Source organism: Zeus faber, assembly GCF_960531495.2.
Source record: "Zeus faber genome assembly, chromosome: 6".
Lineage (NCBI taxonomy): Eukaryota > Metazoa > Chordata > Actinopteri > Zeiformes > Zeidae > Zeus > Zeus faber.
Window position 1 is genome coordinate 4,896,696 of NC_137201.1, and position 19,690 is coordinate 4,916,385.

A 19,690-nucleotide genomic window follows, 5' to 3' on the forward strand; every position below is an offset into this window, starting at 1 on the left:
TCGGCTTGTGCGGCTGCTACGACAACCGGCCAGTTGCATCTCATAGACCAACTCCTTACGACGGACGAAATAACGATTAGTGTCACGGCCGCTTCAGAAATGTCCATTTAGTCATTTAGCTTTCATCCAAAGCGGCGTCACGTCAGCAGAGAATTCAAAAAAGACAGATATCAGTGGCGCAGTGTGTTTCTTATTTACAACTGAAAAGCTACATGTCATCAAAATGTAAGCAGATAACGTGTATCACCATTATCAAAACTTGAGGAAGTAACACTTATAAATTAAGATAGGAAAGGCTCCATGTGTGAATATTACAGTATATTGGCTGCACATTCCACTGAATCAACACTAGATAAACTAAATGCTTGGAAAACAGACATGCAAGACGACATTCACGAGGTAGATTGGAAAAATGCTTGTTTAAATGCACAAAAGCACAAATGAATACAAGGTTTGATTTACTTCAATTATAAATGGCTCACCAGAATGTACCTCCTAACATTCCAGATACTTGTACGAAGTGCTTAGATGAGAAGGGTGCCCTATTTCACTCTCTATGGGTCCAAACATTCAAATCTTGTGGAAGAGTGTTCTAAAATGTTTGTCAGAGCTTTTTTCAAATCAGTGTCCCTTTAAATACCAACCTGTGTGCTTGGTATAAACCCTGAGGACTTGATACAAACATCAAAACAGACAAAACTTCTGGACTCTGGACTTTCAAGCCAGAAGAGCAATTGCATTGTGCTGGAAGAGCACGGATGCTCCATCACTGGGAATGTGGATACGGGAGCTTTCAGGTTGTATGGGACTGGAAAGATGGACATACAGTACGTTGCTAAGGGAAAGCAGAAAGACTGTTCTAGTTTGGAAACAATACATGGACTTCCTAAAAGCTGGAAATGTACACATTACCTGAGAGATACCGGTGTATTTATATTATTATTACTACTACTACTACTACTACTATTATTATTATTACTATTATCAATAATAATACTACTTTTATTATTTCCAGTGCCTGTGCAAGTTGTGTGCGTGATATTGGTTGTTGTTGTGATTGTTTCATGTTAAAATAACAAACATAGGGGGACATTGGGTGAAAATAATGTGTGAGATTATCTTTCTTTTCATAACTAGGTATTTGTATATACTGTACACCCATATATCTGACCAACTTTCAATCGACATTCAGGAAAATAGAAAGAAGCGACATGTGAGACACATTCAAGGGTTGGGCATTCTCTCGCTAAAGTGCTGTTGAATTATGTGAAAGGAAGGAAAAACAAGTTAATGGTGTAAGTGGTGTTGAAAGGGGGAGAGGGAAACCTAAGCGTGGCAGGGGATAACATTTCCCAATATGAAAACAAAAATACTACAATATTCAACAAAAAAAAAAAAAAAAAAAAGTTAAAATTGTAATCATTATAACATGCGATGACATTTATTTCAATTTTCACTGTACATACTACATTTTCCTGGTTGTGAGATTCTCACAATTCTCACAAATTCTTTCTGCTCTAATTTCATAATTAATACCCATTGTTTAGGCAGCAAAAACATTATTTAACCACTGTTAAATTGTTGTTCCTCAATTTCTCTCCGGGTATGGACGGAAGGTTCTATCTATCAAGAACACACCAAATGGGTTTTTTTTTAAATTAAATTAAACTGGGGGTATGTTGGAAAATAATGGGTTTTGTATGACCCCAAACGAGAGCTGTAACATCTCACACACACACACACACACACACACACACACACACACACACACACACACACACACACACACACACACACACACACACACACACACACACACACACACACACACACACACACACACACACACACACACACCTACCTGTAATCTGGATAGGATATCTGGCAGACATGTGCCTGTGTCAGAGGGTCTGGGCCCTGCACTCTTCTCATTCTTGCTTCTGTAAAATAAAACATACAGTACAGTAACCCCACAGTCCCTCTTCCCCAAATAGCGTGTGCTTAACCACACATTGAACACTTGTTAAGCAATGTATCTACCGACATCAAAACAAACAGCCCGGTTGTGGTAAAACATTACGTGGTGGTACGTGTGGTAAATCATTACGTAATTAAAGGCTGCTGGTCCATGATGCCGTTGAGGATGTGAGTGCAGAGTGTCCTCAAGTCTCCTCCGCAGCCCCCCCTCTCCACAGGACGAGGCAGATAGACCTCCAGGCAAGACCACTGCTGGTACTCCTGCCTGCATCACACACATACTTGTACTGGTATCAAAGGGAAGTCTGAGTAAATACCGAATAGTCAATTTTGAGGCCTCACAAGTATAGTAAAACAAGCGCACGCATGCACACACGTGCGCGCACACACACGCACGCACGCACACAAAGATCAAATGTGTGCGTTTTCGGCTGCAGAAGCATTTTGCGTGCAGTCGGGCCCTACCTATCGGCGTCGGGCAGTACATCTTCATTCCTCTGTACTCTCAGCTCTATGGCCAGCCACTCTGAGAAGGTCAACTTCAAAAAATAACCAACAATGAGTGGCAGCATGATATTTACACAGAATATAATCAGTCAACCAGTTCCAGTTGATTTACCGGGATCAACACATGCTCATTTTAGATCGTTAAGGGTCAAGGTCAAAACCCAACACATTATTGTCAACAGCTGGAGAAACGGTGGACTCCCTGTCTGGCAGGTTAAACTCTGCTTCCGCGTCACCTGATGCTGCGGGAGCTGTGCGAGCTGCTGGAAGGTGCTGTGCCTCCACAGCTGCAGTGCAGACTTCCTCCACGCAGTGGTGCTGGTGTCCACGGCGCTCCCCCACAGCCCGGGGAGATTCTGGCCCGGGCATCCGACGTCGGGCAACGCTGGCGTCTCGAGACCTTTGGCGCTCAGCAGAGACCTGCGAGCTTCAGGCAACAGCCGCGGTACGATGTACAGCAACTGAGTGTACAGCAAACACACATGCATTTAGTTCAGTGCAGAACCATTATTGAGCCTTCTTACCACTTCCGGTATATGTATAATTACATATGTAACTCTAACTGCATATGCAGGTATATAGACTATTATACAGTATATACCTGGCAGCACTCAGAACCACTGCTGTTTAAAGTAGTTCACAGATATCGACTTTCAATATGAGCCTAATTACATTCTTCTTTTTCTTTCGGCTGCTCCCGTTCGGGGTCGTCACAGTGGATCATCTGCCTCCAATACCTTCTGTTCTGCGCATCTTCCACCCATACACCAACCGCCTGCATGTCCTTCCTCACCACATCCATAAACCTTCTCTTTGGCCTTCCTCTTTTCCTCTTGCCTGGCAGCTCCATCCTCAGCCTCCTTCTCCCAATGTAACTCTCATCTCTCCTACACACGTGTCCAAACCATCTCAATCTGGCCTCTCTCACTTTTCCACCAAACTGTCCAACCTGAGCTGTCCCTCTAATGTACTCATTCTTAGTCCTGTCCTTTCTTGTCACTCCCAATGACAATCTCAACATCCTCAACTCTGCCACCTCCAGTTCAGCCACCTGCCTTTTTGTCAGTGCCACCGCCTCTAAACCCTACAACATGGCTGGTCTCACTACCGTCCTGTAGACCTTCCCCTTCACTCTGGCTGGAACCCTTCTGTCACAGATCACTCCGGACACTCTTCTCCATCCACTCCACCCTGCCTGTACTCTCTTCTTCACCTCTCTCCTGCACTCTCCTCTGCTTTGGATGGTCGACCCCAAGTACTTGAACTCATCCACCTTCTTCACCTCCACTCCTTGCATTCTCAGCTTTTCTCCGCCCTCCTTCCCATTCAGACACATGTATTCTGTCTTACCCCTGCTGACTTTTCTCTAATGCATGCCTCCACTTCTCCAGGCTTTCCTCAATGTCATCCGCGAACATCATAGTCCACCAAGACTCCTGCCTGATTTCATCTGTTAACCTGTCCATCACCATTGCAAACAAGAAAGGGCTCAGAGCTGATCCTTGATGCAATCCCACCTCCACTTTGAATGCCTTCATCACGTCTACTGCACACCTTACTACTGTCTGTCTGCCCTCATACATATCCTGTACCATTCTTACCTACTTCTCTGCCACCCCCGACCTCCTCATGCAATACCACACTTCCTCTCTCGGCAACCTATCGTATGCTTTCTCTAAATCCACAAAGACGCAGCGCAACTCCCTCTGGCCTTCCTTGTACTTCTCCATAAGCATTCTTAAAGCAAACATTGCATCTGTAGTACTCTTTCCTGGCATGAAACCATACTGCTGCTCGCTGATCCCCACCTCTCCTCTTAGCCTAGCCTCCACTACCTTTCCCATAGCTTCATGCTGTGCTGATCAACTTTATTCCCCTATAGTTACTACAGCTCTTTACGTCTCCCTTATTCTTGAAGATAGGTACCAGTACACGTCTTCTCCACTCCTCCGGCATCCTCTTCCTTTCCAGGAATGCCACTGCCATCTCACCTAAACATTTCCATGCTTCCCCAGGTATGTCATCTGGGCTAACTGCCTTTCCACTCTTCATCTTCTTTAATGCTATTCTCACCTCATCCTTGCTAATTTGCTGCACTTCTTGATCCACTATCCCCACATCATCCACTTTTCTCTCCCTCTCATTTTCTTCACTCATCAACTCCTCAAAGTACTCCTTCCACCTTCTCAACACACTCTCCTTACTAGTCAGCACATTCCCATCATTATCCTTCATCACCCTAACCTGCTGTACATCCTTTCCAGCTTGGTCCCTTTGTCTTGCCATTCGGTACAAGTCCTTTTCTCCTTCCTTACTGTCCAACCTCGCATACAACTCGTCATATGCCTTTTCCTTTGCCACTTCTCTCTTCGCCTTGCGCCGCACCAGATTGTACTCCTGTCTACTTTCTTAATCTCTGACTATCCCTCTATGCTCTCCTGTACATCCTAATTCCACCACCAAGAGTCCTTGTCTTCCTTCCTCTTCCCGCATGATACACCAAGTACCTTCTTGGCCGTCTCCCTCACCACTTCTGCAGTTGTTTCCAAGTCATCTGCTAACTTTTCATTCCCACCTATTGCCTGCCTTACCCCTTCCCTAAAACGCATGCAGCACTCCTCCTTTTTCAACTTCCACCATTTTATCTTTGGCTCTTATTTCACTCTCTTCCTCTTCTTGGCCCCCAGAGTCATCCTACAGACCAACATACGAAGCTGCCAATCAACACACTCCCCTACCACCACTTTGCAGTCGCTAATCTCTTTCAGTTTGCACATGAGTCGGTGTGCACCTTCCTCCACTCTTGTATGTCACCCTGTGTTCCTCCCTCTTCTTGAAATACGTATTCACAACAGCCAATTCCATCCTTTTGGCAAAATCCACAACCAACCATATCCACAACCATCTGTCCTTCCACATTCCCCTCCTTGACACCATACCTACCCATCACCTTCTCGTCACCTTTGTCTCTGATCCCTTCGCCAACATGCCCATTGAGATCTGCGCCAACGACCACTCTCTCTCCCTTGGGGACACTCTCCACCACTACATCCAACTCACTAAAGAATCCTTCTTTCTCATCCATCTCACACCCAACTTGGGGAGCATATGCACTGACCACATTCATTATCACCCCACCAATTTCCAGCTTCATGCTCATCACTCTGCCCGACACTCTCGTCACCTCCAAAACACTGTTGACATATTCTTCCTTCAAGACTATCCCTACCCCATTTCTCCTGCCATCCACTCCATGGTAGAACAGTTTGTACCCAGCTCCGATACTCCTGGCCTTACTCCCCTTCCACCTGGTCTCTTGTACACATAGTACATCTACCTTCCTTCTCTCCATCATGTCAGCCAGCTCTCTTTACCCTTCATTGTGCCAACGTTCAAAGTTCCTACTCTCGATGATGATGAGCATTTAGTAGGTAATAGGAGGTAGGTAATAGGAGTATGCATTCTGACTGAATTTGGTATTCAACACTATCAAGGGCATTGAATAAATGTAAATTTATTCAAGCAGACTGTCTGGCTACAGTTTTGGGGTGCCGCCTTGCATTGTGATTCAGACTATCCACAAAAGTGGATCTTTGTCTAACGGAATGCAGGATTCTCTTAAAAGCACTAACTCTTCCCAAGCAGAAATGTGCCTATATGAAAACAGTCATTTCAGTATTCCTACCTATTCCACAAGGAAAATAAGAAGAATTGTCACAGGTCATTCTTGGGTACAGCACATGCAGTTAAGAGTAGTCTGCACTATGCTGTGGTAGTCTATGCTATGCTCTTGGAAGGTAAGGCCATTCTAAACTCTTGAATTTGCTTAAAAAGCAGATGGAATCTGGTGCATCAAAGCAAAAGAAGCAGTGAACTGTGTTCTTCAAAAGCTGTAGCCGTTTGTCACTCTTTCGGCATCTGTTGTTGCACACTCCATCAGTTAATCTTTGTTTTAACTGCACATGTATCAAAACCCCAAATCAGATTTGGGTGTCATTGCTTCTTACCTATAACCCTATCCCTGGTACCCTAATTCCTACATCTGTGATACCTTCTTGAAGAGGCCTGTTGGTATGTAGTCCTGCTGCTCTTGTCGCGATAGTGAGTCGCCTCTGCAGATCCCGTAGCATATGACAGTCATGCAGATCCTGAGGAGACAACAACAATCTTATTAAAGAAAGATGTTTGAGTTAACATTACAGTCCGAGGTAGGGGTCAAGGAATTCTGATATCAATATTCTAGCGTAAGTATAAGTAACAGTGATAAGAGTGAAACAAGATCACGCTGTTGGGGGTTAATCATGTTGGACATCCCCTCTACACAGCTGTCTGGTGCTCTTTGTTATAAGGAAATTATATGAATATAAAACATTTTTTATATTTGATACATTTTTATGTGTTATATGTACGGACGGGTGACAAATGAAAGGAAAAACTGAAGTTGAGAAACCTAACAAATGCAGGTGCTTCCATACAGGTGTCGTGCATGATACAATGAACATCCTATCATGCCCTGTGCATACAGGGATGGCAGTACAGAGGACCCAGGAAGCCAATGGTGCGAGGACTGGCAAGGGTGGGCGCAGTTAGTCTGGTGATTGAGTTGCAGCCCCAGTGATTAAATATCTAATAATATAATACAAATACAAAATTATTAATAAAAGAAGGGCCTTCTCTTGCCAGTTGAAACCAGGTGATCAGGCATTGATCACACTCACACAGTAAACACATCCTGGTGATCTCTAAAGATGCAGTCTCTTTATAAGGCGCATCCAGCAATAGCCATAAATATAACCATATGGCTAAATACGCCATTGTCACACCTGCTTGGAGATAAATGTGAATTCTGGTGAAGCCTGTGTGTGTAAAGGTCACAAGTTAATTGAAGAATCTTGTAAGAAAAAAATATATAAAATAAACAAGATACGCAAAGAAGGAAAATAATAGGTGCCGGATTATTATTTGTTGTGAAAAAAATGTAGTTTTATATTGAATAAGAATATTGTATATTGTGCATTTACTAATTTTTAATAATTGTGGATCTAATATGCCAATTACATTTAGATAAATATTAAAGTTCACAACAACATCTTTATGATTTGTGCGTAAGTGGTCTGAGGCACAAATTAATATAAGAACATATTAATGGATCCCAAATTTTTGCTTAAAATGTGCGTAGACATGATTTCAGCACAGATTTGTGTGGCGCACTGTTCATGGGTGAGGCTCAACGTGAGTACGGACAATTCACAGACCAACACAAACACAGGCTGAAGTCCTGACATATCTGTTTAATATTACGATGACCTGATAAACTTGTCCGAACAACAAAACAAGATGCAAATGGAACACATTCATAATAAGGACTCAAGAGACGTCTCCCTCTCAAATGTCCAATTTCAACAATAGCAATTAGTGATGCATCAACAGCAATGGTTGTGCCATGTGCCTGGATTCACTGTTGTTGTGAGACACAACACGTTCATTTGGGCATAAGGTCATCAGTCCGCTGTATCACCTCAGGCCCCCGGGAGAAAATTAAAAAGGACCAGAGTGCACCTGGGACAAAATCCAGGACTCCTGGGATGGGATTTTAAAAGGCCCATAGCGAGGTCACATTGAAGAGCAAGCATTCATGGCTGATTTAGAGTGAATGTTGTTACAATTAAAAAAAAACAAATTTAAAACTGGCAATGAGGAAACACTGCACTGTTAACATTGTAGGTGTTAATAGTATCAAATAAAAACCTGCAGCATACATTACTTTAGTTACTTTATTAATTGGACTCCACTTCTGGAGTCACACCTGGGAACAGTTAGGCAGAGCGTGCCACCACCCATAAGGCGAATCATCAGGGTCGGGTGCAAGGCCGAGTTGGGGGCAATGTCTCTTGGTGGTAGAGGCAGTGTGGGCCTAGGTGTGCTCGACCCCAGCAATGGAAACTGGCATTCGACATTGTGGAACATTTTCTCTGGCGGGGAAGGAGCTTGTGCGGCAGGTTGTGAGGTACGGACTCACCAGACCCAGGCTAGTGACATTACATTCCAGACAATAATTGATACATTTGGCTTTACAAAGCTAATACTGTACACAAACCGACTCATAGTAATGGTAACACTATTGACCGTGTACTAACCTGAGGCGTTGATGCCGCTCACATAGAGGTTCTCCATGATACCGCCTCTATGTCTGACCTCTATTTCATTTTCAAATTTTGAAATCTGCCAGCATACTGAGCAGATCTCTAAGGCCTTAACTACAACAGCACTTTCTGTGTGCCCAAGGCTATTGCATCCTTCCCATTTCAGGAAGGCCCCACTGATAACCTTACAAATAAATTGAATGTGGCCCTCTATAATACTCTAGACCAGAGGTCTCAAACTCAAATTACCTGGGGGCTACCGGCCAGGTTTTTAAACAAATATAATGAACTATATACGCACATTTGAGTATTTTTCGAGCTTATTGTGTGTAATCACCGGGTGTCATTACATTTCAATGCATATACAGTATGTATGACCGTATGTGTATGTATGTGACAAATAATTTCTTGAACTTGAACTATAATTAACTCTAAAAGATAATAAACTATATACAGTCATTTAAGCACAACTTGCCAAACTTTTGCTGCTAGACACCTGGCTGTTTCTGATGAGACAGTGGGCACTCTCAGAATGGCTTGTAGATGGGCGTCAGCCAGTCTGGATTTAAGTTCTGACTTATTCAAGTTCAATGTGGAGAATATATTCAATGTGCATTACAATAACACAATAAACATCTTAAAAAAATTCACAGAGTATATTACAATATTGAATAATAAATACAATAAAGGGAACTATAAAATATAAATATTGCGAGTTTTAAAATCTAGTGCAACAGTAAGTTTCACTGTGGACATCACAGCAAATGGAAGCTTATGGCAGTGACTACCCATTTTATTAAAGAGGACTTGTTTTGGAAATAAAATAAAGTGAGAATTATATGCCGCAAACATTTCTCAAAGACTTAGCAAAGTCACGGATGCATAGGACCCATATGATTTAATTTATCTACCACATTAAATAATTGGTTTTGTGCATGAAAAGACTGAATAAAAATGTTTAATTTTGTAATTAATCAATTAATTAATCAATTAATCAATTAATTCATTCATTCATTTTACAAAATAAAGAAGTTTAACGTTTTGTTTAACCAGGAATACCCGTGTGCTACCGATTATTCAGACATGATGAGTCCAACAAATCCATGTCCATGGGCATCAGATAAAGCTGTCTTAATGTATTTATAGAGTTTAAATCTGTTGGACTTGACTATTAACGTCGTCTAAATCAACACTGAAACTCAATATAATATCCTTGACTGAGTCAGGTCCAGCCCTACTGTAAGGTGTCAGGTGTGCCGCTGTTGGTCCAATCTAAAGTGTTTATGTTGACAAGTTGTGCAGTTGGGCACAGCTTGGTAAATGTTAAATGTGAAATAAAGTCAATTTTCATGCTTCAATTTTGCAGCCTTGCTAGAATTTGTAATGATTACTTTGAAATAAAAGTTAAATAAAATAACAAATAAAAATGGGAAAGAATAAAATATGTATTTGCGGGATGGACTTAATACATTTTAAACATACGGGGGGCCGTATCAAATTGTCTAACAGGACGGTAATTTGAGACCCCTGCTTTAGACTTATTAGCACACTAAGAATAAAATTGCATACTAGGAAACCAACACCTTGGGTTACAGATGAAACCCAAGCAATTCAGCAATCCTGTAGGAAGCTTGAGCACAAATGGCATGTGACTAAGCTTGAAATGTCCCGTCAGCCCTGGAACGATAGTTTACTGAACTACAAACATTCTCTTTTTTGTTAGCCATAACTGAGTATATTTCCAGGGTAGATTCAAGAGGTTTATTTCACATACATACAGTCACATACATATACAGTACATACGTTCATACATATATGCAGTGAAATGTCTTTGCAACGCACATAGGCGCTCGCTCAGACGGCCGCAAGTGGCGGCGAATTTGTCTTAATAAAAATAATCACAAAACTTAGATAAGTTCTCATAAGTCTTAGATAGGTTTTCACACCTTGATACAGTATCTCTTCACACCCTTTCAAAGTTGGTAACTGCAGAAAAACAGACAACAGACAACATGCTTACTTGACAGACTCCCTGGAAAGTTAATTAAAGAGCCGTTTCCAATTTTGGGACCCCCTTTCTAGGGCTGTCAAACGATGGTTTGATATTCTAATGCTATTTGAATTGTAAAAAAATATGATGTTTGAATCTGTAAATTAACGTTTGAAAAAAATATGCAGTGTTTCAGCAGGAATTCCTTTTTTTTTTCCTCCATAAAAATGTTGAGCGCATAAGTCCACATACAACCTCTTTGTGCGTGCAAGTGAATGAGCTTTGTCCGTACGCCGCTCTGTGCGCTCTGCTGCTCCACTGGCATCACTGGATTTCTGTCACAACGCGGCCAACGCAGGCACGAATGACCGTGCCAAACCATTGTTCTGGCAGCCCATTATTTCTGAAAATGTCTGAAAAATGTCCCATTACACATGTCCTACTGGACACGGACAACACCCTAACCCTTACCATCTCTAATCTCATACCCAAACCTAACCATCTCTAAGATTATACCTGAACTTAACCATCTCTAACCCAACATTTTTGGGACTATTGGGGTTTCAGAATAATGGGCGTTCGGAACAATAATGGGCAGTCCCCTGAATGACCGCTTTCATCATGAGGATTACCAGCTGCCCGTGAAACGACGATGACAAATACATTTACCCGTTTTATCTGCAAAGATATGCAGCCAATTAACTTTTCGGAGGGGTCTGCATTTAAAGATGTCATCCGTGAGCCTGAGCCGAGGTACACTGTCCCAAGCCACCCGACCATTACCGACAGAGTTGGAATGTCCTCTAGTGCAGAGGTTCCCAACCACCAGGCTACGGACCATGCCATACCTATGGCTTTTAAGACATCTGTGATTAGACCCTTACTTTATAAACCCAACCTTGATCCCGAGAGTCTTAGCAACTATAGGCCAATCTCAAATCTCCCCTTCATCTCCAAAATTTTAGAAATAGTCGTAGCACAACACGATTATAGCTGACACAAGGAGGCTCATACTGTAAGTGTACTTGCTACCAGAGCACCGTGGACCGAGGGTCGATTGACTTTGTAATTGTTTCATCGAATTTGAGCCCTTATGTTCTCGACACACGGGTGAAGCAATGAGCAGAGCTGTCTACCATTCTCCACCTGGTGGTGAGCTGGATCAGATAGCAGGGAAGACTACCAGACAGACCTGGGAAGCCCAACTGGGTAGTGAGAGTCTGAGGATATTGTCACAAGCTGGAAGGAACACTTTGAGGAACTACTAAACTCAACTGAAATACCCTCCGTTGAGTAGTCAGGGCCCGATTGTTGTAGGCGATCAGAACCCATCTCTTTGGTGGAAGTCCTTAAGGTAGTCAGGAAACTACAGGGGCAAAATGCCAGGGGCTTATACCGTTTTTAATCAGGGGATTGGCAGCAGGTTGGGAACAATGCAGATTTGATTCTGGCCGTGTAGGTAACGTATGTAATGGACCAACTATTTTGACTTTCACGGATCATTGAGGGGTCAAGGGAATTTACCCGGTCTACATGTCTTTGGTGGACTTGGAAAAAGCCAATAACCATGTGCCGCAAGGGGTTCTCTAGGAGGTACTGCGGGAGTATGGGGTACTGGGGCTGCTGTTTGGTCAATAGATAACCTGAGCAAGAGTTGTGCTCTTATCCTCAACATTAAGTCAAAACTGCTCACCTGGGTGTTGGGCCCTGACAAAGATGCGCCTTGATTTCTGTTCTGTTTGTGATTTTTTTGTGACAGACATATTCCATAGCTGGAGTGTATTCAGTTTGGGAGGATGGGGGGGTGGCATCTCTTTTATCTTTGCCTGTGATCTACAATTTTCACTAGAGCAGTTTGCACCCAAGTGTGGAGTGGTGGGGATGAGTGTCAGCACCTTGAAAAAGGTTGCTTGCCCCCTCAGAGTGGAAAGAGCAGCTGACCCAGCTGGAAGAGTTTAAGTATATCAGAATTGTATTCATGAGTGAAGGTAAGAGGGAGCATGAGTGAGTAATGCGGGCACTATATTGGACGGTAGTGGTGAGCCAAGAGGCAAAGCTCACAATTTACCTGTCAATGTTTGGTACAAGCTTTACCTATAGTCATGAGATTTGGGTCATGATCAAAAGAATAAGGTCCCCGATACAGGCAGCCAAAATGAGGTTCCTCCACAGGGTTGCTGGGCTCAGTCTCATACCGTTTTTACACCAAAATAAGTCGTTTTAAGATCAGCTTTAGATCGTCCAAACTGATTGGCTTTCCGTTACAACTTGCCGAGCGCGGAAATGAACAGATCTGCAGAGTTGTTTATTGAAATGATCCACCCTGCACTGATTCAAATTGAGCTTAGATTGGAATTATTTTCAGCGGACATTATGACCCGAGAGATTTAAATACATCGGACTTCAAAAGATTCTCCTCTGTGAAAAACTGGCAATTACCAGATAACGGAATTGCCAACCAGTAGAAATGCCGTTTTTTTCTGATGAGTCACATTCCATGTCATGAACACACCAGAAAAGGGGTGTGTCATGTTTCCAGCGTGATTGGGAACAAAACAGTAGAGGAGACAATAATTTAAACAAACAACGACATAAAACTATAAAACTTGGGAAAAAGAAAAACGGCTCATCACCCAGTGACACTTGGTTCCCTTCGTTCCTACAAAAGTTCAAAAGAATCGGATCGTTCATGAACGACACAAGACTACAATGGAAGTAGCATGGAATATCCACCGGCAGCGCCTGATGTGTGCTGCGTGCACCGGCTGTTCAGTGGCAGGCAACGGAGACGTTCCTCCGGTTCGGAGACTGGCCTGGGGCAATGCTGGAGTGGCTTGAAGCCTGGCGGGGAGCGTGGGGGTCACATCATTTCATTGTCTCTCATGTGGGAAAAAGGTCAATAACTTCTGGTTTTGATTTTGGATTCTAAATGGGATATGAAATGATCGAATGATACAAGGATATTCCTGTCTATTAACTCGCCAATGTCTGGAACTTCAACAGGGGCCAAAATTAGCGGGCCAACCCGGGTGTCCTGTTCATATTAGAGCCGATTGGAGCTACGGAGCTGGAGCCTATAAAAACCTGTATCTGCTGGGTCATTTGACCCGGGACTGAAACCCAGGTTTCTGACTTACAGAGACACGTAGTCTCTGTAAGTCGTGCCTCAAAGTCTTTCCAGATTCCAGAAAGGACTGGGTCTCCTCAGGTGAAGGTGGAAGAGGTAGGATGGAAAGGGTGTGGTAGTAGGTGAGCTTTTGCATCAGCTGCAGGTGGGGAGCCAGCAGTGGATGCAGCCATATACAGTATAATTGAGGTGATAAGCAGACATTTGAAAAGCTTGAGCATTAGGAAGAGGGATCGAATGGGTGTTGTTGTTTAATCGCATTAGTCCCTGGGGCTGCTTATGCCTCATATTATGTCTCACAATTTAAATGCCATCCACACAAAAGTCAGCATACAAAAAAGCAACTAGACTTGGGATTGCTGGACTAGCCATTTGGGGTAGATGTGTGGTGGGTTAGGCTGCATAGGTGTGGCTTGACTCTTCGCGTCCCGCTTTGGGCTGCTTTGACTCAATACATCATCAATGGGGGAGCAATCATGTGCACAAGTGGGTAGACATCACACGCACACATGCATGCACCCACACCGTCAGCACCTGCCTCACATACACCCATGAACACTGTCCAGATAATTATATATCTTTCTTTATGTTATAGTCATTACAGTCATAACTGTTCTGATTTTTGTTGACTTAATTGTGTGGTTTTCTCAATCTGTTTTTGTTTGTGTTTGGTGATTACCCCCATCTTGGAGAAGCAGTAATGATTGATTAATTAGTTGATGAAAAATGGGTATGTTGTCCTCTGAAGAGAGGGTGGGCAGCGGTCGACAAATATGAAAAAGATAAAATAAAAGCAGCTGTGCTCATGAAAGTCTTTTGGAAGGACTACGGACTGAGTTACTGTAAGTGGTTTTTGATGATTATTAAAGATTGGCGGAATTGCCAACGGTCTGCCCTACATCCACACTCGCTACCCCTCACCGACAATAACCTGGCATTGTTACAGGCTTCCTGCTCTTCTTACCCCTCTCTCCCTTCCTCCACTTCTGTCCACAAGACTCAATCTCGGCATCCACTGTTCTGGTCCCATAGGAGGCCCCTTAGATGCCGAGACATGGGTGCTGGTGGTGCAGACAACCTGGTCTGAAAGGAGTCCCCATTGATGGAGGTGGGGCAAGTGCCCTCTCCCAATCCAGTAAGGATGTACAGCATGCAGGTTACAAATGGGTACACACAAGGCTCTGCTGGATTTGGGATGGGTTACGGTCATCAGTGACCCTGGCCTTGTTTGACCAGGGGCACTGATGAAGGCATCAAGAGTGAAGGTATGGTGTGTTCATGGGGATATTGTACAGAAATATCCAGAGGAAGAGCTAGTGACAATGTCTACTCTTCAATCCATGATGGAGCAACAAAAAGACTTTCACAGAGAGCTGCTGGAGCAGCAAAGTAAGAACTTTAAATGTTGTGTTGAAATGATCTCAGATGGTGTGCATAAGAGAGTGGATCGTGCACTTAAAGAGATACAGGAACTCCAGACTAGTCTAGAGTTTGCTCATGGAAAATTGAAGAGCCAGGACAAAGTGCTACATGAGAATGGAAAAAATGGAAACAAGCAATCTGTCAAGACCCTTGATGGGATGGAAAATGTTTTGTCAACTGGTGTGCCCTGACACAGCACCCACTCACCTCTATTTTATATATGCTATAATATATGGACACATTCAACAGAGTGAGTCGTCGCATGAGACGCACTGTATCCGGAAACAGTGCATCTGCATGAAATCTCTCCAAAGTGTGTAGCACAGGGACTGCTCCAAATGATCTCCCATGTTGGAATCCCAAAGGATTCTGATTGACCAAGGCACTTTACTTATTCCACACACACTTAGAGAATTGTACAAATTATTGGGTATCTGATTGATCCGGATCAATGTGTATCATCCCCAGACCATCTCTCACCAAACCAGAAAGTAGAGGTTGCTGTGTTCCAATGCTGCTTCGGCAATGTCCCCCCCACCCTACAACGGAGCAATTTGGGGTGCAAGGTGCTACCTATTAACCCAGTGCTGTAGTCGTCTCTGGTAGAATCCTATTACAATTTCAATCATTTTCTACAAAATTATTGCTTGGTCCAGGGAGGCAGAAGGGCACAGTGCTTTGAATGTAGCCTCACTACTAACGCCATCGCTGTTAAGACCAAAAATAACAGGAGCCCTTTAATATTGACTCACCTAATGAGAAGGCTGATGTTGCATGGCAGACATCAAATGCTTGATGTCTGGCTTAAGGGACGACAGTCCTAGGCGGAGATCTGGCTCAACATTCAGTTTATTCCTGTATTTTGTCTTTGATGCCACAAGCGCAACAAAACCAGTCTCGCAGAGAAACGTCGTCGGGAAAGGCATCAGAAATCACACAGCTCTGTTGGACATATCAGGATACTCAGAAGCAACATGAAGCCAAAAGTTTGTCAAGTACTTCTGTGAGAAAGCCAGTTTTAATGCGCTGTCGCAGGAGAGATCCACAAGATTGTTCTTCTCTTTTGTGCTCAGGCCTGTGAGGGTCTCGTCACTGTGGCTGGTGAAGGGGTTTTCGATCTAGCCGCATTGCACATCTGGGATGGGGAAATATTAGCGCAGCTTGGTCCTCAAACCATGCAGGTGCTATTTGATATGACTGATCACGGTGACGGGAAGCCACATTTCTTCCTTTGGAACCGCATTTTTTCCTTGGAGGCTGAGGTTGAGTCCATTCACCGTTATCAGCTGTTCTGACACACTCTCTGCCATCTTGTCAATCCTGCATTTGACTGAGTTATCAGACAATGAGATGAGGTTGATGGGCTTGCACGCCTTCTCTCTCAACATCACCCCCAGGATCTCTTTTGTGGCGGGAATAATTAAATTCTCCCCGATTGTATGCAGCTTACTAGGCTTGGCTATGAGTCGGGTGACCCGATAGGACGCTTCCGCTGTCTTTGCGTTCTCAGTGCCCATACCAGACGTTTCGATGACTTTCTTCTTGCCCTGAAACACCTTGAGTTTATTATCGAAAAATTCAAACGGCTTGGACATGACATGTTGGTGTTTTTTCGAGGTGACGGCGCAGTTTACATGGCTTCAGAACTTTGTTTGATAAAATCTCTGTACACACCATGCACAGTGATAACGGTTCGTCTTCTGTGCCTGTCCAAAAAAATCCCCATGATAAATATTCAGCACTATACTTTCTCTGAACCATTCTTTTTTGTTTGACAGGTGGGACTGTCCCGCAGGGACATCACTTGTGGATGATGTACCAATGGCTTCTTTCCCTTTCAGTGGGCCTGATGCTAGACAACCATCCATTTTGATTATCACCACAAGGTCAAAAATGTACAGGTGCACGTTGATCGTGGTCTGGCTTGGACATAGTACGCCCTACCACAAGTTCCTATCTATCAGTGACGATGCATTTTTGAAGTTTTAAAGAAAAAATAACATGAATTGATTATTATTTTTATTTACATTTGAAAACCTTTTGGTAATTAGTAATTTTGTATTTATTTTTTCAAGAAAATCGATGTTTTGCCCATGATTCAGCAGCCTTCTTGCAATACCCTCGCGCAGCCCATAGGTTGGGACTCACAGAGCTATTCAATAAAAAGACAAATCCATGTGTCCATACTCAGAAAGCATACTCAATGTTTTTTACAGGGTTCCAAAACATTTTTACCAATGACTTTTCGAAACGTCCTATTATTTATAGTTTATCACGTGAAGCCATGGGCATGTTGCAGTCTGTGACTTTTATGAAGCCTTCTCTGCGCACGGGGCTGTTTTTAAAAGAGACAATACCGCATGGAGAGGGTGTGGTCCACCTCTCATCCGCTTGCCCCGCATCAATACCAGAATGCATTCTGGAGAGTGTGCAGTTCACACGACCTGATGTTCAGCAGAGATCGGTTGAAAATTAGGCCTGTGCATTGATAGCTGCACAAGGTCCTTCATTCTGTTTTCAGAGAACATATTTTGCATTCGCTCTACAATTTCCTGGGCAGTTGTGCGTCCTAGGAACTCCAAGCCTACATACTGGGTTTTCACCTGCAGCCCAAATCCGGATGTGCAGGTCCATCTGTTTGGGTTGGAGAGCATTATTCAGGCTTTCGTTGAACATCATTATGTGACTGCCTGGACACCTCTCTGACAACAAGCGATTTGAAGGAGGGCCCAATTCCGAATGTGGAGCACACCCGTGTTAACACACAAGCTGTACGAATAATGTGAGTCCATCGCCTTCAGTGCCCATATCACTTCAGCCGATGGAAGATCACTGGATGCAAAAACAATTCTTCCCAAGTGTTTCAGGAAATATCTAACCAAGCAGTGAAATCTGATTTTAGCAATTTAAACACATTGTGCACAATAGAAACCACATCATATGGGCTATGATATGTCTATACAAGTCCATGTGTTCATACTATTCAATTAATCAATGTTTCATTATGGCTCAATAATAAATTGCATCAATATTCTAAGAAAATTGAGGATCTCAAAAGTTTGACTACTTATTCTTTACAAACTTGAGGAAAAAGAAAGTAGAAATTGCAGTGAAAGAAAGTTTGTTAAGTTGTTTCAGCTTTGATGATGCAATGGTTTTACCACCCCCTTGGAAAAAATGTATTTAGAAATACTAAAGCAGTTATTGTAATGAGATCCACTGAGAATAACACAACCTGAATAAATATAATGATGATAGCTTCATCATCTGTTTAGTTGCACATGACTGGTGACAGGGAGAGTGAATACGAGGACTGGTCAATTTTAAGAAGACATTTTTACACGAAATAATTATTAGCAACAGCATATTGACAATTGTAAATTAATTTGATATAGTTTCTTTATATCTACTAAATATACTGAGATGGTTGGTGCTTTGAATGTTACTTATATCACACTTGAAGGGCATGTTCAGCTTTTGAAATATAGATATGTCTATTTTTCAATTACACTTGCACTTTTTATTCTCATCATCTGCAGTAATACCATTGTTTTATATCTCATCTATGTTCATGAGAGCCTTCATGAACCCATGTATATCTTCATTGCTGCGTTGCTGTCAAATGCCCTGTTTGGAAGCATAGCCCTATATCCTAAACTTCTTGTAGATTTATTATCAGAGACTCAAACCATTTCTCATTCTGCTTGCCTCTTACAGACTTTTTTATTGTTTGTGTATGGTAGTTCAGAATTCACATTGTTGACAGCGATGGCTTTTGATAGGTATGTATCTATATGCAGACCGCTCCAATATCACAGTCTCGTCAGAACACAAACTGTCAAATTAATGTTGGTTTTGGCTTGGTTTTGGCCTGCGTGTACGATTGGAGTTGGAGTCATTTTGGCCAGTATGCTTCAACTATGCAAGTTTAAATTAGAAAGAATTGTTTGTGACAATTTTTCACTGGTCAAATCAAGCTGTGGGGATATCACCGTTATGCATGTGTATGGACTGGTTGTATTGACGATCGATACCCTACCATATTTGATATTCATTGTGTTTTCATACACAAGGATACTGATCATTTCCTTAAGACGGTCAAAGGATTTCAGAAGAGGAGCCCTCCGCACGTGCCTCCCCCATTTGGTTGTTTTCATGAACTTTGGTATCATTATTTTCTTTGAAGTCATCCAAACCAGAATATCTTCTGGCATACCACATATTGTTCGCATTATTGCATCTATACTCTATGTTGTTATTCCACCTGTCTTCAATCCTCTTATTTATGGTTTTAAAATGAAAGAGATTTCTAAACATCTCAAAGCACTGTTGAAGCTGTGACGTGACTGAGCGTGATTCACTAAACCCATTATTCTTGTATAAAATGTATTTTAAGGGATATACACAGGTATGCTTTGCAAATTTCACTGTTAGACCAGCTCCCACATGAATTTATAAAGTACTCAAGGATTTTGCTTAAATTTGTGTTATAAACACTTAAAGCACTATGATGATAATATGTAA

At 42.6% G+C, this 19,690-nt stretch overlaps 2 protein-coding genes across 2 annotated transcripts in view; one reads left to right on the top strand and one right to left on the bottom strand.

Moving 5' to 3' along the window:
* Positions 1 to 717: 717 nt before the first annotated feature.
* The window catches only part of LOC307231586 (Fanconi anemia group A protein homolog), a gene marked incomplete at both ends in the record, with an annotated part of 76,119 nt that continues 57,146 nt past the window's right edge, over positions 718 to 19,690 (bottom strand). Inside the window, 6 exons of the mRNA XM_080002351.1 lie at positions 718 to 744; positions 1,862 to 1,940; positions 2,108 to 2,242; positions 2,443 to 2,516; positions 2,721 to 2,945; positions 6,536 to 6,632. Of these exons, the coding sequence (XP_079858477.1) occupies positions 718 to 744; positions 1,862 to 1,940; positions 2,108 to 2,242; positions 2,443 to 2,516; positions 2,721 to 2,945; positions 6,536 to 6,632 (637 nt within the window). The remainder of the gene's footprint in view (positions 745 to 1,861; positions 1,941 to 2,107; positions 2,243 to 2,442; positions 2,517 to 2,720; positions 2,946 to 6,535; positions 6,633 to 19,690) is intronic.
* LOC307231639 (olfactory receptor 6N2-like) lies at positions 18,590 to 19,507 on the top strand (the record flags this gene model as incomplete). The annotated part of the gene is made up of 1 exon (XM_080002410.1): positions 18,590 to 19,507. One exon carries the CDS (start codon positions 18,590 to 18,592, stop codon positions 19,505 to 19,507), a length of 918 nt encoding a protein of 305 aa, XP_079858536.1.